At 55.7% G+C, this 21,344-nt stretch overlaps 1 protein-coding gene across 2 annotated transcripts in view; it reads right to left on the reverse strand.

Moving 5' to 3' along the window:
• Window positions 1-477: 477 nt before the first annotated feature.
• The window catches only part of ARMC9 (armadillo repeat containing 9), a 106,859-nt gene continuing 85,992 nt past the window's right edge, over window positions 478-21,344 (reverse strand). The window contains exons 22-25 of one of the 2 annotated variants that reach the window (XM_037063547.1): window positions 16,505-16,641; window positions 12,593-12,719; window positions 2,518-2,690; window positions 478-1,367 (exon numbers count right to left, since the gene is read on the reverse strand). In XM_037063547.1, coding sequence (XP_036919442.1) covers window positions 1,345-1,367; window positions 2,518-2,690; window positions 12,593-12,719; window positions 16,505-16,641 — 460 coding nt within the window. In that variant the 3' untranslated portion in view covers window positions 478-1,344. Of the gene's footprint in view, window positions 1,368-2,363; window positions 2,691-12,592; window positions 12,720-16,504; window positions 16,642-21,344 lie in introns of those variants that run through there. The other variant, XM_037063546.1, reaches the window with a different exon arrangement.

Genomic DNA, 21,344 nt, shown 5'->3' on the forward strand with positions numbered 1-21,344 from the left:
CCCCTGCCTTTTCAACAGTTCAGCCCGAAGTGAGTTCACTTCAGGGACCCCCGTCTCCACTCACACCCACCACCCTGGAGATAAGCCTTTGTGGTTCCTCTTTCTCCCCCAGGGGACGAGCCAGGAGTCCAGGGCACCTGGGGGCTGGTGGTCCCGAGGTGTCAGAGGAGCCGCACAGCTGCTTCCCCAGGTTCGGAGAGGGGCTCTCGCGTTTCCTGAGTGCCAGCCCCACGGCTGTGAAGTGCTGATGTGCCAAGGACCCCGGGACAGTCACCCAGGGCACCAGCCTGTGACTAGTGTGTGGTCATCTCCAGGGCTGGCTGGCCTCTTGCCTGTTCCCGAGCGGTCGGAAGGCCAGTGAATGCTGCAAGTTTTTCCTTTCCTGATGTCCAGTGGGGCAACAACGTCTCCACACAAGGCCTGGCCGGCGTGAACAGAGTGCACTCGTGATTACAGTCACACACACACACACACACACAAGTGCCCTCTAAACACTTGATAATTTATTCCAATATTTCCATTCCAGGAGAGGTCAGACGCTGCTATTAGCTTGGGTGCCATTTTGGATGCACCATTTTGGTGGCTCTGCAGACCAGTGTCCTTCCTCTGTCCTAAGACTCGGGCTGGGATGTCACCTCAGCACGAGGCGCGCATAGGCCCCCCACAGCGGGAACCTGTCGTTTTGCCAGGGAGCTGTGGCCCCGGTCGTAACAGAGGTGAAGAAGCAGGCTGCGGCGGACTGGCCTCTGGGCCTTGAACCTGGTGCACAGAAGCACAGGGCGGCTCTGGGTCAGCCACGTCCTGAGCCATATGTGGGAACAAACCATATTCTTACCAGATTTTAAAAGAGGAAGAAAATATCAAGCCTGCCACTCAGGGGTATGGCTTGAGGATGAGTTCTTCTTTAAATCACTGCTGTGTCCTCACAGTTGGTCCGAGTAAGGAGAGCCGGTTCCTGCAGAGGCCTCAGCCGGGCCCTGGTGGAGCTGCCTGGGTCCCAGGCCCACAGGGGCCAGCCCTGATCTGGCTCATGCTGTCTACCCGGCAACAGGCCTGCGAGCCCTCAGGGAGGGACACTGGCAGGGAGGGACACTGGCAGGACGTCTGGCCAAGCCAGGAGTGGACGAGGAGCCTGGGTCATGGCAGTGGCAGCAGGCCTGCTCTGGGGTTGTCTGAAGGGCCGTCCTCTCCTCGGTTCCCCAGGCCACGGCGGGGCGGGGGGAGGGGGTTGCTCACAGACAACGGTCACTTCACATCTGTCACCTGCGACTACTGGCTGGCCAAGAACGGGAAGCTGGCGGGTCCTCTTGCAGAGGGACGGTGGTGCTGGGGGAGAAACCCTTCTCACTTCCTCTGAGAGCGGCTGCCTGGAGAAGCAGAGCCAGAGAGGGCTGCCAGTGCCGAAGCCGGCTCCGCACAGAGCCCCTCTGTTCCTCACAATCCCCCTTCAACCGGCTCTGGGCGAACAAAATGCAGAGGACCCTCCCTCCCCGGGGTCACCTGCTCTGTGGCCAGGGCACGTGGCTTGTTTGGCCACACACTGTCATCACTGGAAGCGGGCTGCTTGGTGTGGGGTGTCAGTGACTTTTGCCGGCGAGCGCTCCTGTGTTCGTGGAGGCCGCAGGACTTAGATTCGAGGCTCGCTGAGCCCGCCAAACCGGCCTGGGACCCGCTGCGCTATTGGCAGGCGCCGGGCCAGCTGGTCGTCTGCAAAGTGCTGCCCCCAGAGCCAGCTGGGCTCCTGCTGGAGCAGCCTAGCCCCGGGGCAGGTTAGAGAGGGGCTGGCCTTTCCTGCAGGGCTGGCCCGGGGGAGGACGCTGGAGGCCTGCCCCAAGGGTGGGGTACTTGGGGCTGGGGCCTTGCTGTGTTTCCCAGCAGAGAGGCGTCCCAGTCCTAGCCATGGCTGTGAGCCACACTTCCAGTCCAGGGGGTCCCCAGGTGGCCAGAGTGCCCAGGGCCACATCAGGAAGGGAGCTGGGGGGGCTGGGGCAGTGCAGTCACAGAAATGCGCATATCCTGAGTGTGACTGATGGACTCCGCAGGATGTTCTTTTGTTCTACTTCTCTTTTGTTCCCCTTATTTTTAACAAAGGTGTGTGGAAAGTTCCAGGATCCGTGGGGAAGTGGAGGAGGGTGACCAGCCAGCAGGAAGGGGACAGAGAAAGGAGAAGTCTTCACAGTGAGCAAAAGGGCAGGAGGGGGACCCCCCCAGGGACAGTCCCTCAGTCCCTCTGGCCGCACCTCCCACCGGCCTGCCTGCAAAGAGGCTGGGCCCTACCAGGCCACTTTGGTTTGGGGAAACATCACAGCAGGCCCCACAGAGGGGCTCCTTATCTCTGAGGGGCACCACCTGCAGGGTCCAACTCCACTAGCCTGTGTGTGAGTTCCTGAGGCCAAAGGCAGTTCCAGAAATGGGGAAAGCAGTGAGGAGCCAGCTCCTAGGGCCAGGGAAGACTGGCCAGGGCCCTGGTCCTGTGGTCAGGGGAAGCCCACAGCCCTTCCCTCCAAGTGGACTTACTCTGCAGGCCCCTCATGGAGGACGTCATGGAGTCAGGGTGGCTGGCCTGCTGGGGGCCGCAGGAGGAGAACTGAGGGGCCAGAGCTGAGGTCTTGGCCTTGGGTGGGTTCAGGTCCAGGGTCTGCAGGGTGTCAGAGGTCTGGGGCTTGCAGGTAAAGGCTGATAAGAATTCCCTAGAACAAAACGTGCAATCTAGGGTCACAGCTACTGTGTGGCTGGGCATCACAGGAGGACCCCCTTCTGAACACAGACAGAAGCCAGGTGGGCAGGGAGCTGGGGTGGAGACAGGTAGAGCAGGACACCCAGAGGCTTAAGTCCCTGTCCCCAAGGAGCTCCCATTCTAGGGGTGGAGAGAAGAGAGAGATTCGTGCTAAGGAGGAGATAAGCAGGGAAGGGGGAGGCGAGCTCATGGGGACTGAAGGGTTAGGATGGCTTGGGAAGGTGTGATGGCAGGAAAGGGGGCAAAGCTGTCCAGGTCCCCGTCCAGGTCCTCCTCCCTGGCACTTCACGTGACAAACAGGAACTGAGGTTGCACATCTGCTGACTTTGAAACAGGGAGATTACCTGGATTTGGGGGGTGGGGCCCCAACCACAGGGGTCCTAAAAGTGGGTTAAGGCTGAAGAAGAGTCAGAGGAATGGGTAGGGCCAGGAAGAAAGGGACAGAGATGCTGGCTTTGCAGATGGGGGGACCCTCACTCCCCCAACCCCGTCTCCCCCGACCTCCGAGCAAAGCAGCAGGCAGCCTCTGATAGGGGACTCAGGAGTCGGAAAATTTTAGTTTAAGGTACCCAGTTAAGCCTAGGAGGTGATGCCTATGTTAAAGCTCTCGGTTCAGGATCTGCTGGTGCGGCCTACCCGACTCCTGGGAGAGACAGCTGGCCTGCTGGGGCCCCGCTAAAGACCACAGCTGGGGCTCAGCTGGAGACACTGAGCCGTTGTGTTCCAAGGTGGGACAGAAGACCCCCCTCCCACCCGCCTGCCCGCCGGGGACAGCTAACTGCCCAGGGTGAGAACAGCTGCAGTTTTTTAATCCAATTTTCCCTGAATTTCAAAACCCCGCACTGCACTTTGTTCTCTGTTATACAAAAGCTGGCTTGGAAGGAAATGTAATACGGTCCTTCAGGGGTCCATCGGGGTGTGAATCCACTGTGCCTGTCGTCCGAATAAAGCGCCACAAAGATTCAGTCCCGGTCTCTGCTTGCTGGGACTGGTAGGTGACAGGCAGCAGAAACGCTGGCTTTTCTGGTTTCACCTCTGGAGCCAGAAGAGGCAGAAGAGGGAATCTCTCAAGAATCCAAAAAGGAACCTGTCCTTCGGACACCTTGAAACTGGCCCAGGGAGATTGGGGTCGGGCTTCTAACCCACAGAATGGGGAGATGACAAAGGTGTGTCGTCCAGGTCACCACACTGTGGTGATCTGTTACAGGAGCAACAGGGGACACATTTCAGGTGGGGCGACCAGGAAGGCCTCACTGTGGAGGCGACCTTTAACCCCTAGATGATCCTGCGAGGCAGGCATCATCACCCCCTTTCTCAGATGCAGAAACGGGGGCTCCACATTTGTGAACTTTCCCAACGCCGCACACACAACCAGCCGGTAGCGAGGCCCAGGTCTGAACCCAGTGGGACCTTCACCCCAGCCGTCCGCAGACACCCTCTGGGTCCCAGCCCGAGGGGCTGATCCTCGGTGTGTGCAGCAGGCATGTTGTGGCACTCGCGTCCTCCTTCCCTGTAGCCTGCAGCAGCCGCAACTCAGCCCTGTTAGGCAAGAGGTCTTGGGAGTGGGGTCCTGGCCCTGCGACCTCCCAGCACTGTGGCTGGGGTTTGGGGTGTGACTTCCCCACCCAGCCTGTCATTTGCTCCCTGTCATTGGCCTGTACACACACGCCCACCTCTTTGTCCCACTAGACTTCTTGGGGCCCCTTCTATCTGTGTAACCATTTTCCTGACTCTAAGCCTCAAGGCTAGAGTCCCAGGCTGTTGTCACCCAGGGTAGTTGTCACCATTGAATCAGCATCATCAGGCACACAGCAGGTGCTCTGGAAATGGCAGGACCCCTGCCTAAGTGGGTGCCTCAGGCTGGAGCTGCAGCCAGCTGGCGCACGCTCGGTAGCGGAGGTGATGGCAGGATGCAGGGCTGTCCAGCGGGTGGTGGGAGTGTGCATATGTGCACGTGTGCTGGGGTGTGACATTGGAGACGGTGGGAAGTGTGGGGTTTGGTGGCCAGGAGCGGGCAGTTGCCTGGAGGGTCCAGGCTCTCAGTCCAGTTCTGCTGCTAACTGGTACCGGACCAGGAGCCAAGCCCACTGACATTCAGGATCCTCCGTTTCCCTCCCTGTACAACCTCTGCAGGACAGCTGTGACGACTCAGCGAGGTAACCCCCATAACCACCCAAAATGGGGGTTATGGCTCTGGTGGTGGGATGTGGGGAAAACCGAAATTTCCTACTTGATTCATTCCTATATCACTACATGCCTCCCTTTTACTTTTTACATTGAGAATATATTGCTTTAAGAATTAGAGAAATAAAACAAGTATCTCAAAGACTCCAAATTCAAATCTAGGAAACGACTTCCCACACTCTAGGCGGGAAGTCAGGCTGAAAAGGTGGGGAGAGTCAGCCCTATCCCTCGGGCCACTGCCCCGAACACTTCTCCACCCGTGGGTGTTCTCACACAGCCGTGGTCCTGCCATCCTGGCTGCTCCACTTTCTGAGCCTCGCTCATCTGTCCCCACGGGTCTGAGTAGCCTCCACCGTGTTACCTACAATGGCCGTGGGCCATTCACACGCCCCACGTGTTGCAATTCACTGTGCCTCGCCCCTAACGGTTCGCGCTCCCTTCCCTCACTGATAATGCCCGTGCGCACCGAGAACTCTGTGGGGCACGGGGGACCGAAGATCGACCAGATCGAATTCCTGCTCTTGGGTTACTGTGCAGCTAGCTAGCTAATATTAATAAGAAAGGGGGGCAAAGGGAATTCAATATGGAGCTTAATGAACCAGAAAATATGAGCCTGTCTGCTTCACCAGGAAGCTACACACCCCAGGGACCACAGTGACAAGTGGATTAACACTCATCCCCCCGCTCCAGTAATGAATTGTTGGGGGGCACGGGGGATGGTGCTTGACCAGAAAGGCCTGTCAGTCTAACTAGGGGGCGGACCCATTGAAAAGCCCACGAGAGCTTGGGAATTTCTCTGGTTATTTTGAAAAAGCACCTGGTCCAGCCCAAATGCACACTGTATGATCCCAGGGGAACAAAGAAGCCCTCGGTCTGTCTGTCTGTCTGTCTCTCACTCGTGACCTGCACTCACCTGTGGTTTGTGAGCTCTCTCACCTGGGAGAACTAGACCAGGTGGCCCAGCAGCCACCAGGGCCCACAGCGGACTGTGCGGCTCCCAAAGACTCAGCTTTAATACGAAGCAGGGACTCTGGACACCGGCTTTGTCTTAGCCCCGCAGAGGACACAGCTGGATGTGTTCCACGGCGGGACGGAAGGGAATGGGAGACAGAAAACCCAGTGGGCGGCTTCTATCGCTGCCTGAACAAACCCGGCCACACCGCAATCTCCCGTGTGTGGGTCCTCGGGACGCCTCCCCCGTGATCCCGTGGAACGGCCGATTCCCACCGACAACATCAGGAAATTCACAAAGGGGACTTTTGGGTGAGGAAACAAAGACTCTAACAGAGTGACGAGGGTCGCATCACTGATGCTTTCTTACCCAGCATTGATTCAAATAATTTTTTCTGTTTTAATCTTAATTTTTTAAATCATTATTTTTTTTGAAAAAAATTTTTAAAGATTTTATTTATTTATCTTTAGAGGGGAAGGGAAGGAGAGAAGGCGAGAAATATCAATGTATGGTTGCCTCTTGTGGGTCCCCTGCTGGGAACTGGCCTGCAACCCAGGCATGTGCCCTGACTGGGAATTGAACTGCGATTGAGTGGTTCGCAGGCCTGTGCTCAATCCACTGAACTACACCAGCCAGGGCTAAATCATTCTTATAGCAGTTAATTATTTTTAAGTTGTGGTGAAATATACATAATATAAAAAAGACCACGTGACCTTTTGAAAAGGTAGCCATACTACATTTCAAAAAGGAACACCTGAGAGAAATTAGTAAAAACGACTCCAGGCAGTGGTGAGGGTGGAGGGTGAGCCTCAGGCTGCCTGGGGGTGTCCCATCACATGGTCACAGGATGGGGAGGCCAGGGTCCGAGGGCTTAGCCACGCAGATTCAGCATGGCGCCTTGAAGCTGATGGGCAGTAAGGTCAAGTTGCAGGGCTAGGGGCAGCTGAGCTGAGCTGACAAGAAGTGAAGGAAGAGGAAGACCCACACAGCAGGGCTCAGGCATCCGTAGGCTCCCAGCCCCAGGGTGACCAGGAAAGGGCCCCATCCCTCAGCAGCGCAGTTTGGTGGAGTGTGTCAAAACCCTTCCGTGTGGGTTAGGGTTACACGTCAGTGTGGCTGGGCTGTGGTGCCCAGATGGTTGTTTGAATGTTATTCTGACTGGGTTTGTGGGTGAGATTGCCATTTAACAGGTGGACTTTAGAAATAAAGCAGATTGCCCTCCATTACGTGGGTGGGCCTCATCCAATCAGCTGCAGGCCTCAGTAGAAAAAGACTGACTTCCCCTGATCAGGTAGGAGTTCTGCCCCCAGATTGCCTTTGGACTAGAACTTCAACCCTTCCCTGAGGCTCCAGCCTGCTGGCCCACCCTGCAAATTTTGGACTTGTCAAAGCTATAATCATGTGAGCCAGCTCCTTAAAATAAAATTCTCTCTCTCTCTACACACACACACAGACACACACATACACATCCTGTTGGTTCTATTTCTCTGGAGAACCCTAACACACCTTAAAAGCCAGCCTCCTGCCCTGGCTGGTATGGCTCAGTGGATTGAGCGCGGGCCTGTGAACCAAAGGCTCGAGGTTCGATTCCCAGTCAGGGCACATGCCTGGGTTGCGGGCCAGTTCCCAGCAGGGGACTCACGAGAGGCAACCATACATTGATATTTCTCTCCCTCTCTCCTTCCCTCCCCCTCCCCCTCTAAAGATAAATAAATAAAATCTTAAAAAAAAAAAAGCCAGCCTCGTTTCTGCCCGAGAACATGACCTTTGTTGGCAGGGGTAGAGCTGCTTCGGGGGAAAGCGCACCCTCGCAGAGGGGCCTCCTCTGGCTGGCCCCTCCCATTAGCACTGGAGGAAGTGGCCTTCTCAGGGAACCAGGCAGCTACCCCTTGCTGGCCTGGCAGAATCCCTCCCCCGACCCCCCACCCCACCCCCACCCCGTGAGGTTCTCCAAACCACGCAGGGGCTGCTGTGGAAGGGGCAGTGTTGATCAAAGAGGCCAACCACTGTCATTAAACTCTGCAGGGAAGATGGTGTCGGGGCCTTCAGGGAAGGACACTGTGAGGCACGGTGGGGGATGGCTGTTGGGAAGGGTCCGCCTGGCCCCAAGCAGCCTCTGGGCTCCCCACCCCCCAGCACGGTGAGCTCAGCGGCCTGGGCAGCCAGGAGCCTCAGCCAGGAAATGGCGATGGTTTGGCAGGAGATGAGGCCAGATTGGGGCAGAGCAGGTGAAAAGGAAGTTCAGGTCGGCAGTGCCCTGTGACTTAGACAAAGCAATTTGCTGCAGAAACACATGGTGCTGGGTACTAGATAGAAAGGTCAGCTTCAACATATGTGCAAATTGGGAGGTGTCCTGAACGATAGGTAACTATTTACTGAAAGGCCCAGCCCACGGGTAGGACGTCTGCTCCTCAACAGAACATTGCCCTGCACGGGAAGAGCAGGGAAGAGCAGTAAAAGTCTGCACCGGAAGATACTGAATCTCCACTGGTGTCTGGAATGCCTGAGTCATCATCCCCAGGGCAGAGGCTCCTGTGATCCTTCCCTCTGCATGCTCCCTCTGCATTGAGGTACAAATGAAGGTCCTCAGGGCCCCACCCCCACCCCCCGCCCCCAGGGCCTCTGCTGTCTGCCTGGGTCATTGCTGAGGGTGTTTCCTCCGCAGTAACAAAGCCCAGGGCAGGGAAGGGGGTGGGGAGCTGGGGAGAGAACACAGCGTGAAGCAGGAAAACCTGGCGTGAGGCTCACACGTGTAGGTGTGCAGCTCTCCCAGCCCCATTTCCTGGCCTCCTGGGCTGCAGTTTCCTCTGGCTGGAAGCACCATGCATTCGTCATCGTGAACTGCCACACATCCTCTTGGGACAGATGTGAGGGGGACAAAGCACATATGCAGATATATTTTTTATATATATCTCATTTTTTAAAAGCTGAAATACTTGCAGAAGAGTCATTTCCTGTCGGTGGCAGGTCAGGGTCTTTGACACTGTTTGCTCCTGATCCTGACCCAAGACTGGACCTGGGAAGTCCACCCCTTGCCTGACCTCAGGCCACCTGGGGGGAGCATCCAGGCAAAGGCCTTTCCTGTCCAGCTGGGCTCCAATCCACACGCCAGCGCCTCGCCAAGCAGGACCTCAGCAGACAGCAGGCGGGCTGAGGGGTGCTGGGCCAGCCCACGCGACTGTCCCAGGCAGTGTGGTCCACTACCTCCCCACAGGCGACAGCTGGAAACCAACCCCTGCATGTTCCAAGGTGCAGGGGCCCTTGTGGTCTGGACTGACAGATTTCATGAGAGAGCACCTTCGCTCTTTTCAGTGAAATGCTTAAAAAATTTTTTTTAAAAGTCTGGTTAACAGTATTGTTCCCCAGCTACTCAATGGTAAGTAGTCTAAGAAGCAAATTTTAAAAAGAAAAAGAAAAGAAAAAAAAAGCAGCTTTGGCTGGTGTAGCTTAGTGGATTGAGTGTGGGTTTGCAAACTAAAGGGTCACCAGTTCGATTCCCAGTCAGGGCACATGCCTGGGTTGCAGGCCAGGTCCCCAGATGGGGGCACATGTAAGAGGCAACCACATATTGATGTTTCTCCCCCTCTCTTTCTCCTTCCCTTCCCCTCTCTCTAAAAATAAATAAATAGATTAATTTAAAAAAGGAAAACTTGGCCACAGGGAGGGTGGGGAGGCAGTGGGATGGTGGGTCTGAACCTGTCACTCCCTGGCTTCCAGGAAGGCAATTCTGTTGCCGAACAAAGGGTCTGAGGGGGGGGCAATACTTGGCCCACCGAGGGGTGCCAAAAACTGCTACAGAAAACAGGGGCCCCTCCCAAGGACGATACACTAATATCTATAGGGCTCTTCTGTCCGCCGCCAATTGGAAACACATCTCTCAATGCCAGAGATTTGTGAAAAGGAAACAAAATGTTTATTTAATGCTATTCAGGCCTAATGCCTTCCTTAAAATATTAAAGTCTTTAAGGGTATACACCTACACACACACACACAGCTCCCTTCTCCCACTGTCCCAACTCCGGGTACCGTAAATCAGGAAAAGAGCACACGTCCGTTTTTCTCCCAGGCCGCTGGCACGTGAGCTGTGTCGCCTGCCTGTCCAGGCAGGATCTCCAATTAATCCAAAGTCATGCGGCACCTTCCACTGGCAAGAGTTCTTTGTACCAAGTTCTAGTCAAAGTCTCTCCTGCTTTCCAGGCTACTCAGCCAAAGGGAGCACGCCAAAGCCGTGTGGGCCTCTTCTACCAAAGCCGCGTCTTTCTTCTTCACCTGGCCGCAGGGATCTCCATTCTGGCAAAGTTGCGTGGTTTTCTCTTCCACCTGGCCAAGAGGGGGTCTGCACTCTGCTGAAACTGCATGGCTCTCCCTCCTAATGGCTACAGGGGTCTACATCTTTCTAAATAGCGTGGCTCTCCCCCTCATCTGGCCAAGAGGGGGTCCTCACTCTGCTAAAGCCACATGACTCTCTCGCAGGCACTCTCTCCGAGAAGCAGCCCCAGTTCCAGCCTGGGTAGCCACTCACTTCTCCCTCACCCAAAACTTGGCCACAGCTCTTTAACATATCTATGAAACCAGTTAAAGGTTATAGATATGTTAAATGACCATTCCAGAGGTTAGCTGCAAAACTGTTGCTATGCAAAACAGCTCTCAATGGCCCTGCTCCATTCTTCCCTTCCCCTAACTGACACCTTGGAGGGGGGGGGGGGTGAGGACATCTTAATATTTCCTCCAATATTCCTGTACACTTTGAGTTCTGGACACCATTCCAAATCTTTTCTGGCCCCCCCCCCCTTGGCTGCACCCTGTATCAATTCTACTACAGTGAGTCCAGTGCTGGGAGCTGCCAGAGTGGGGCTGGGGCTGCAGTCGCTTTTTTTTTTAGGTGTTTTTAAAAAGATTTTATTTATCTTTTAGAGGGGAAGGGAAGGAGAGAAGTATCAATGTATGGTTGCCTCTCGTGGGTCCCCTGCTGGGAACTGGCCCGCAACCCAGGCATGTGCCCTGACTGGGAATCGAACCACGATCATGTGGTTTGCAGGCCCGTGCTCAATCCACTGAGCTACGCCAGCCAGGACCGCAGTTGCTTTTAAACCACTGCCAAGTCAGGGCTAAGGCATGAGAGCAACCCTTCCATTTGCCATTCACCCAAACCTGCAGCTCTGAGCAGCCACCCCCGCCACCCCCACCGGCCCAACTGTCTCCTGGGGCGAGGCTGTCCTCACCCTAGAAACAGAGAGACAGGAGTTGGGGGGACGCTGAGGGACAAATGTCATCCACCCAAGCTGTGCTGAGAGCTACTGTCTCACCCTTCCTTCCACTGATTCATCCAACAAATATGTTAAGAGCCCACTCTAGGCTGGGCAAGAAAACACTGTGACAAGCGTCCTGCACGTAGCCCGTCTTTGAGGATGCTGGAACTGGTCGTGGGTCACCTGACCACACAGTGGGCTCTGAGGCCCCGGAATGCAGCTGTGTGACTGGACTTTGGGGTCAGACAAGAGGAAGAACTAGTTAGCCGAGACGTGCAGCAGCCCGGCAAAGAGGAGGGAATATTCCAGGCAGGGTCCGTCCTGCTCAGCCCCTCCTGGTTCTGCTGTCCAAGGGGAGGGCCTCCAGCCCTTCCCACCCCTCCTTTTCCCCCTGCCCCTTCCTCTGACTTTCTCCGCCGCAGGTGACGTTCTGCTGGGTCTCTGCCTATTCTCGGTGGCAGTGGCAGCTCTGGGTGTTCCCTCAGCTTCTGGAACTCAGCAGAAATTCCTGTTCCTGTGGGGTCCCACCAGTGGGGCTGCAGGACGGGCAGGAAGGCCCAGTAAGGGGAGGGCCAGCAGGTTGGGCTCCCTGACCCCTCTACACCCCTGATGCTGGGGAACATCTGCAGGGCGCAGAGGTGGCTTCAGGCCCGGGTCCTCCAGGGTCAGATCCAGCTCCCTAAGGCCCCTGCCATCAGTGGGCACACCGACAGAAGCACTTCCCCAGTCTAGAAACACGTGGGCACAGGAGGCCTGACCAGTCACCACGACACAAAGCCTCTCACTCAGAGACTTCGAGGGCGTGGTCCCGTTCTACGTGCCGCCAGCCCAGTGCGTTAGCGCAGTAGGTTGGCCTCCCGGACTCAGAATATTCAGCCTGCCGGACTCTGCATGGCCAGGAGGAGGGGGTGGGGGCAGCTGGGTGCCTAGAGCTCCAGAGACGGGCTGGGTCTGAGGCTCCTCTCCCTGAAAGGGCCTTTCCAGGTTCTACAAGGCCCCAGAGTGACCCATCAAGGTCTGGTCTGTGCTCGTTTGGTGCAGAGGAAGAGAAAACACCTCCTGTTTTTCCCCATAGGGGTGGGGCTTCAAATTCTGTGTGAGGAAGCTGCCAGTCCATCTCACTGGCCTTGTCTCCATCTTTCTCCCCTCCACCGCACCCTCTCCTGGGCAAGTAGCCGAGACGGGACGCTTTCCTCACGTTACTGAGTCACACATCGCCCCGAACGTGTCCACCTGACAGTTCTTACAACTCGTCCCTTGGGCATGTTTATGAGCTTCCTCTCCTTCCAGTCTGAGGACAGAGGGTTCTCTGGTGGCGGGACCCCTCTGCTCTGACGTTACCAGGCGTGGTGGCCGCATTCCCCTGGGTGTCTGGGCACCTCGCTTCAGGCCCCAGACAAATGCCCCTTTTCTTCCGTCGTCAGAGGCTGGGCCTCAGAGGCGCCTCCTCAGGACACCTCCCATCCCTACCTGGTGGTTGCTCCACTGCCCGGGGCCCAGGGCATCTCCCTTGGCTGGGTAGGGGCCGCCGAGGGCGGCAGGCGAGGCTCTCCCCGATGTCCTGGTGACCACTCTCCCGGCTTGGCATCCCCGGAGGCTGGGAGGAGAGAGAGCTCAGTCAGCCTCTGTTCAGGAAGCTCTTGGAGGAGGCTCTTTCCCGAGCTGGGCTGTAAAGCCTAGAAAAGCATGAGCCCAGGCCAGCCCCTGACGGGCCCCTGTGGTGACGGATGGGGACCTGTCCACTTGCACAGCCCCGGAACTTTCTAGGTGGCCCCTTGATGCACAGCACTTACAGCCTGGGCGGGGGCAGTGGGTGTGCTGCCGGAACACACGCGGCCCAGGAACTCGCGGACCGTCAGCCCCCTCGCCTCCCCAGGCCCCCTCTGCGTCTCCGGGAAAAGCCAGCACAACACGGGACTGTCTCCTTGGGCCTCTGCTTGGCACCACCGCAAAGGAGCACAAAGACACATTGAAAAATTATTGGTGTTTTTCTGAAATGCAGATTCACCTTGGTGTCCTGTTTTTTTTTTGGCTGAATCTGGCAAGGAGCTCCCCTTGGGCCTGGGGATGGAGGACTGGCCCCACCTCTCTCCTCTTTCCACAGCCAGAGGGGCCTGCTGTGACCAAGTCTGGATTCGCTGCTTCCTTAGTGCCTTCTGCGTCTTTACAAATCACCAGTGTGATTGGTATTAGCAGTGTGGCCTCAGCTTTATCTTAAATATAAGAGTGTCTCCAGCAGGTTTGTCGCCTCAAACCTGCAGCAAGGGGTGCAGCTCTGACCCCCAGATAAGCCCCTTCTGACCCAAATGAGGACTCTGTTTCTGGAGGGAAACCCAGTGGGCGGCTCTGTTTGCTGGAGTGTGTCCGCCGAGAGCTGGGCCTGGAAGTAGACTTTCCATGTCTCCAAAGCACTCCTCCACGCACACCCGGCCAGCCTGCCCGAGCTCTCCCCACAGCGGGCTCCGAAGGCCAGGAGACCGGACCCAGGTGTGTGAGATCCTAACTGAGTAGAGCCACCAACAGCGCTGGGCTACAGTCACTGGTGTCACAAGATGGCACTCCGGGGCAGGCGGCCCTCCAGGACTAGGGGCTTTCTTAGTGGCTGGGAAGGCCACCCCACCCCCACCAGCCCCCTTTCCCGTTGGAGGGAGGAGGGACCAAGCTGAGCTCCCCTGTGGAGCTCTGGGGGGGGGGGGCGGGGCGTGGTTCATCTGCTGAGCAGCAGTTGCCCTTCCTCCCACTGCCGGTTGCCCTGCAGACAGTCACAGGTCTCACCGCAGGACAACGGACCCAGCGCAGCTGGAGCTGTGGGGAGAAGGCAGCCACCTGCGTGCCCCCAGGCTTCCTGGGATAAAGCACTGTTTTCCTGTCTGTTCATTTCCCACGGGGCTCGGCTGGGCCTTTGAACCCAAGTGCACTGACTGGCATGTGATGTCGATATCCAAGGTTGTCTTGGTTCTTGGGGAAATGAGAATAGCTTCCCTCAGGCCACATTCTTGGCTTCTCCCCTTGGGAGCAGTTTCCTTTGGGCACCGTGAGGCTGAGTCAGGCCTGCGTTCCACTGATCCCGAGGCTTGAGGACCCCCAGGGTCCTCACTGGGAGTTTTACCTGTGTGTTGACTGAAGGCACAGGTGTGAAGAGGGCTTCTGAGCAAACCCATGAGCAGGTCATGGTGGTGGGCTCCTACTCGGGGTCTTGGGATGGGGCATTAATTCCATGTGTGGGTGAAGACCAGGGGGCCAGGCTCAGTGGCCAGTCACATTGGAGGGGACCTGTGGGGAGGGGCTGGGCAAGGCCAGAATGGGCTGGGGTGACAAGGAGAGCATGACTAGAGACATGGAAAAAAGGGCTGGAGATGCAGGACCACATGGACGGGAGGGCCAGGAGGAAGTCGGGTCAGGCTCCCGACAGGGACGGGACAAAATGGGAGACACCCAGGATCAGGGTGGCCCACAGCTCATGCCGCCCTCTTCCTCCCCTCACTCATCGCCCCGGGATCGGTGAGCCCAGCCCCAGTCTCCCAGCCCATCTGCGCACAGCCTCCCGAGCACCTCAGCCTATCTGCTACCCCTCTGCACGCAGAGGCTGGGTGGCCAGAGGAAGAGATGGCGAGACCTGCCAGGAGCAGACCCTAGTCCAGGGACAAGGGTCCTGGGTGGGTGGCTGTGCTGGGCCAGCCTGAAACGGGGCAGCAGGAAGAGCAGAATCATCACCAGACACACCAGACATGGAGTTAGTGCCCTGGAGGCTTTTGGCTTCCCCTAGGGAAGAAATTCTGTTAAGTGAAAGGATTTCAAAGGGGAAATCCAGCACCGCCCCGAGGCTGAAAGGCTGGCAGCAGCCTGGCTGGCAGTCTAGTCTGTCAGGTGGGGGCAGACAGGGGTCCGTCAAGGCAGGGGAGTTGCTGGGCAGAGGGTTCATCCTGAGAAAATGGGAGTGGGCGGAGGATGGAACGCAAAGAGTATGGTCCCGGTGGCATTCAGAGCAGGCGGACAGGTGCACTGCCGTGGGCCTCGGGAAGCACAGCTGCTCTGGCTCCACGTCATCCACCTGAAGGGGCTGGTGAGCAGCTGCGGCCTCCCCAGGCAGAGACATGGGACAGCTGGTGATTGCCAGGGCCGAGGCCCCGGTGGGTGCCCACTGCCTTTATCTGAGGAACCAGAATGTGCCAGGGCCTTCACCTTGACAGGGCTAATATCAGTCGTTCTTCAAAACAACAATAATGTCAACACAGCCCAACGCAACCTCAGCGGCCACTCAGCCCCCACTGTCCAGGACAGCCTCCAACGCCACATCTGTCCAATGGGTAGGACACACTCACAGCTGGTGTAAGACAGGGCCAGCCTGGTGGTCATTTTGGTAACACTAGGATGTTACAGATAAACAAGTTACTCTAAATGCAACTTCCCAGGCCTACGGACTGGACCTCCAGAAACTCAGTGGTGTTAGGTCGAACTGGCGAGAGGTGTTATACCGCCTGCCACGTGTACCCTGGTGGCAGAAACCTTTGGACAGATGGAGCCAATCGCCTCTGAGTGAAGGTGTGTTCAAGCTCACAGCGTGATCGAGTTTACAGCTCTAACAGAAAACAGGTAAAATAACAGAGGACCAGATTGGCAGGACCTGCAAAGGCACTCAGCTCCGGGACACCCTGATCCAAGCCCCATACAGCCTGGCCTTCTTCTCACTCTGTGACCGGCTGGCCTGCTGCTCAGACCTGGGCTCAGAAGCATCTGGGTCCAATAGTGAGCAGACGGTCAAAGTGCTCAGATGTCCTCAGTCCTGGAATTGGACCTGCTCCTTTGTTGTTCTTCCTATTTGAATGGAGATTCGAGTCTTATCTAGTTTGCTCATATCCTTTTAATTTCCTCTTGAAAATAAGAAATTCTTTGTGTGTCTCTGAGGCAATGCTTGTATTTTCCCTGGCGTCTGAAGAGCACTTTTACCCCACACTGGTCTCTGGTGAACTTGACTGGGTGCTCAGGGGCGGGTCTGGAAACCAGCCGCACGGTGGTTCTTGCTCCCGAGCCCTCAGCTCAGAGCGAGAGGGACCCGCCTTGGTCGTAGATCTAAACTGTCTTGAGGTTCCTACTCGGAAGCCTCAGATTACACAAGGCTTTCCCCAGTCGGAAATCTGGCCCAACGAGCTTGCAAACGTGAGAGGTGGACGCAGCGCTCTGATACTCGGGGGTCTGGAGGAATTGCCATGGGCAGGTCGGGCGGTGGGACCGCAGGCCCACAGCCTCGGACATGGGGTGGAGCTCCAAGGCCCCCAGAAGCAGGTGCGAGGCCCAGCCTTTGTGGGTCTGGACCTGTGGCTGCTTCATTACATTCTAGAAATCAGCCCCCCGGCTGCCCCCACACGCTGCCAGTGTTCTTACTCGAAGTCGAAATGCGGGGCTCCGAAGCAGCAGGCTCCCCCCACCTGCAGACTGGAAGGTGGGCCCTCAGCAGGGACGGAGGGCAGCCATTTCTGGCGTGTCGTGACAGCTGGGGAGAAACGGGTTGGTCTTCCAGCCTGGAGGAGCACAAAGAAAACCGTGGTCATTGTGGAGAGCCAGGCACACTGGACTGCTGACCGCCTTGCAGCGTCACCGGCACACGCAGGAAGTGGAAGGACCCGGAATTCGTTTGCCAAACTGGTGCTGGCAGATATTTTAGCTTTTTGAGGCAGAGTAGGAAGCACCCTCACCTCGCTCGAATTAGCTCTTATACATTTATAGTGATAATCGACTCAGCATCTTTCCAAGGGGCAATGCTATCTTTTGGCTTTGGGTGACACAGGGCGTGACATTTCGACCAGTTTAAGGCACAGTCTGGCTTTTCTCCTCCAAGGGTGAAGCAGATTAGTGGAGCGATGAGTCTGGTCAGGAAAGACAGGGCTTGTCACGTCAGCCATGACTCCAGGAGTCAGGCAGACACAGGGCGGGGAAGAGCTTTCTGGGCCTCTACCCACGTGGCGCAGGCGTGGCCTCACTCGGCACCTGGGTGGGGAGAGGTGGCTGGCAGAGACCCATTCACCCAGCAGGCATGTGGTGGGTGTTTCATTGCACCAGACCCCAGGCCAGGCAGGAGGGGTGGGGCCTGGGCGAGCACGTCACAGCGAGGCAGGCAGGGTGCTCTGGGTCAGCCCTGTGCACTCGGCAACACCACGTTCAGTCCCCTCGACAAGAAGACACTAGCCACCTGCTCCAGCAGGGACGCAGGCCCCTTGTGGGGGCGCATCCCAGCAAGCCTATGCCCACCTGTCCTAGAAGTGGGCCCTATGAAATGGCTGTTCTTGAATGTCAGTGCCAGTAGTGAAGGCAACCGCCCTGAGAGGACAGGAGGCACTCTGTGTGTGTGTGTGTGTGTGTGTCTGAGTCACTCAGCTAGTCCTAAACGCTGACCAGGGCTTGCCTGAAGCCCAAAGAGGGATAACTTCCCAGCAGAGGTGATGCCATGAGCAAGGTGAAGAGGCCAAAGAATTACTTGGGCTGCATTTGTACAAAAATATTTAAGACCCTGGCTGGTGTAGCTCAGTGGATGGAGTGGGATCTGTGGAGGGTGGGCCCTCGGAGGGTGGGCCGAGGCAGGGGGATCACTGGGAGGCCCTCCTGGGCCTGGGGCAGAGAGAAGGGCCAGGGCTGGGAAAGCACGTGGGGGACAGAGGGCTCCTCGGCCCACGGGCTGGATTCTGGCTCGGGCGTCGGGGGGCATTAACACCCTTCCCTGAATCAGGGCCCCAGAGCACGGTGCTGTTCACCCAGGAAATGCTAAAGGGGGAGTGCTGGGGGACAAGTCTGGGCTACAGTTGGAGATGTGGTGTCAGCAGTGTGTCACGGAAACCAGGGAACAAGCAGGAGGGGACGAGGACTGGAACTGGGCCTGCAGAACGGGGCATTTAGGAGGAAGAGGGGTGACAGGTCAGGGAGGGGACCAGCCCACAGTGGTGGCGGGACTCGGAGAGGGGAGAACTACCGGGGGAGGGTGTCTGCAGTGGCAACTGGGAGAGATGCAGAGTAAAGATCAGAGCAGGAAGGCCACTGTGGTTTGGACAGCAGTGATTTGCTGAAGTCATTGCCAGACCCCAGTGGGAGAGGACAGCCAGGGAAGTAGCCAGGGAAGTAGCCAGAGGTAAGGGAGGCAGGAGATGCCGGGAGGCAGTAGGAGGGGAGGCTGGAGGTGGAGCAAGAAGCGTTAAATGATGGGGCAAAGTTTGGACCGGGAGGGGAGAAGGGGTTCTGGAATGCACAGAGGACGGGGGCTGGGGCCTGAAGAAAACAGGCTGAAACGGGAGGTCAGGAGGGGGCAGGGGAGGCATGCACCTGAGGTGGGGATGAGGGAGGGAGGGTCCGTCACTGTACAGGGACCACTGTGTTTGTTTTTATTTTCACCTTTTTTTCCTTGATTAAAAAGCCTGTGCTTATCGTGAAAAATTAGGAAAACATGGAGAGTCTAGAGCATGGCCTGCCCTCCCAATACCTAGGCATCACCATTGTTACCACTTAATATCTTTTAAAATACGGGGGATCACTATAAGAGGCCAGTAGGCAGGATCCACGCTATTTTTTCCTTTATTTTTTTAAATTGAATTTATTGGGGTGACATTGGTTAACAAAATTACATAGGTTTCAGGTGATCCACATTATTCTTAATTTGCTTTTTCACTTAGCTCTTCCCATGCATTATCCTTCTAAAACATCATTTTCAATGTTGTTTTGTGTGACTTTCATTTATGTAATCAGCCTCCTGCTTTGGACATTTAGAGTATTTTCATTTTATAAGTAATACCCTTTCACACATATCTGCGAAGTTCTGATTTCTTCTCAGTATAGAGAAGTAGGATCATTGCTTCCACAAAGATCAGGATCTGGAAAGCGTGTGTAGCGCAGGTTGCCAGCGTCCCAGCAACACGGTGCTCTGGGAAGGGCTGGTGTGTGCGGGCAGTCTATTGGCTGACCTAAGGCTCTGGAATGTTCCCTCTGCCAGCCCCTCCTGACCCCATCACACCTATCGTTCATCTCTCTCTCTCTCCCCCACTGGGGCTGCTGAGGCAGGAATCCCCTCAGTTCGCATCCCCCACGGTCAGCACATCCTCCAGCACAGACTGGTCCACCTGCTTGTTGAATGCACCCAGCGGAGGGAGCTGGGGGTGGGTGGGGGCGCGGGCACTTGCTCTGTTCCAGTGGGAAGGCCCACCTTTCAGGACAACGAGGTCTCACGCTCCTCGTGGTGACCACTTCCAGTCAGGGGACAGTCACGCACGCTCCCCAGGGGTGGAAGAGCATCCTCGTCTTCCTCTACCAAAGTGGCACACGTGACTCCAGAATTAACTGTACCCATTAGTTAGATCTTGTGTTTATTAGACTCCATCTACACTTCTCTTGGATTACAATACCCTATGTCATTTTTGCCTCTCTGTGAAGCCAGGGTGTTGATAATTTTAAAAGATACTTTAAAAATAATTTTTAAAATTGATGATTTGGTGTCCTCTTTCCCATGTCAACCAACATGAATTTTACTAGTTCCTGTAACTTCTCTCATTTAAAAAGATGTTATGTTTATAAACGGGACTTACTAGCAGCTGACACTTGGCTGTACCCTGCATTGAAACCCCCACAGCCCTGGCAGGTGTGGCTCCGTGGGCTGGGCGGTCATCCTGTGAACCAGAAGGTCGCAGGTTTGATCCCCAGTCGGGGCACATGCCTGGGTTGCAGGTCTGGTCCCCGTTGGGGTGTGCACGGGAAGCAACTGATCGATGTTTCTCTCACATCAATGTTTCTCTCTCCCTTCCTCTCTCTCTAAAATCTGTAATTGTACCCTTAGGCAAGAATTTTTAAAAAATCCACCAAACTCCTCAGGTATAAATGACATTCTGTGGACAATTAGGGACTCTTGACATACCGTACAATATTATTAAATTAATGTTACCTTTCTTAGGTGTGATACTATTGTTAAGTACAGGATGTTCTTAGTCTTAGGAGATGGGTGCTGAAAGTCTGCAACCTTTTTTTTCAAACAGTTCAGCAGAAAAATGTACACATGTATATTACGCCCATAGAAAAAGAGTGAGTGTGCAAGAGAGCCGCGTGTGCAAAGGTGGAAAATGTTAACAGCTGGAAGTTCTTCATTGTAGTACTCTTTCAACTTTTCTGTAGGCTAAAAAACACTAGTTGTCAGTTTAAGAGAAAAAGGTGTTCTATCAGCTAGTACATTACTAGTTAAAAATAAAAACCTTGACATAGGAAGGACACAACGATTAGTTTTGAAACCGAATCAAACGGATCTCAGATGGCCGATCCATGGCGTGGGCCCTGCAATGACAGGTCAGGTGCCAGATGGGCAACGGCGCTCGGCGAGAACTGGGCGTGGGGGCTGGGCGTCCGCGGGGGCTGGGCGTCCACGGGGGCTGGGCGTCCGTGGCACCGTGCGCGGAACTCCATGAGAGCAGGCCTTTCCTGTGTTTTGCCCTGTCTCCTGTGCCTGGATGTTCGTTACAAATCACTGCAGACTAAAACTGGAAACAACCAAAATGCCCAGGTCTAGGGGATTTCTAAGTAAAATAGAGCGTATTCATTGGAAATATTTTATGGCCGGTACATGCCGAATGAATAAACGCAGGTCTTTTTGCTTGCTCTCTCTAAGCCCCTGTTTGTACCTGTTTCTCTCCAGCATTCTCTCTAGACAGGAAAAGGGGCCACAGAAGACACTTCTCTCCAGCTCATGCTGGACTGCCCAGCCTGGTGCTCCCCCAGAGTATGCAGGCGTCTGTCTAGGCCCTTGGGTCCCTAGGGAGACCAGACGCTCTGGGTAACCAGACTAAAGTTTTGTTTATGTAAACAGGGTAAGAGCAAGGCTATGAAGAATGAATAAGGCTTGGCAGCTAAAAATGCTTATAGTTGCCTTAAAAATCCATCGAGCCCTGGCTGGTGTGGCTCAGTAGACTTGAGTGCCACCCTGTGAACCAAAGGGTCACTGGTTCGATTCCCAGTCAGGACACATGCCTGGGTTTTGGGCCAAGTCCCCAGCAGGGGGCATGTGAGAGGCAGTCACTCATTGATGTTTCTCTTTTCGTTCTCCCTTTCTCTAAAATAAATAAATAAAATCTTTAAAAAGTCCATCTAAATGTAAGTTGATTTGGTGTCTTAACCTGTGACACTCGATCTGGACAAAGAGCCTCATGCTGCAGTGACAGGCTGCAGAAAAGAAACAGCCACTGTCCTTGTGGGGCAGACCTGC

The sequence above is a fragment of the Sturnira hondurensis genome, unplaced genomic scaffold, assembly GCF_014824575.4.
Source record: "Sturnira hondurensis isolate 20B ecotype Veracruz unplaced genomic scaffold, ASM1482457v3 Scaffold0014615, whole genome shotgun sequence".
Lineage (NCBI taxonomy): Eukaryota > Metazoa > Chordata > Mammalia > Chiroptera > Phyllostomidae > Sturnira > Sturnira hondurensis.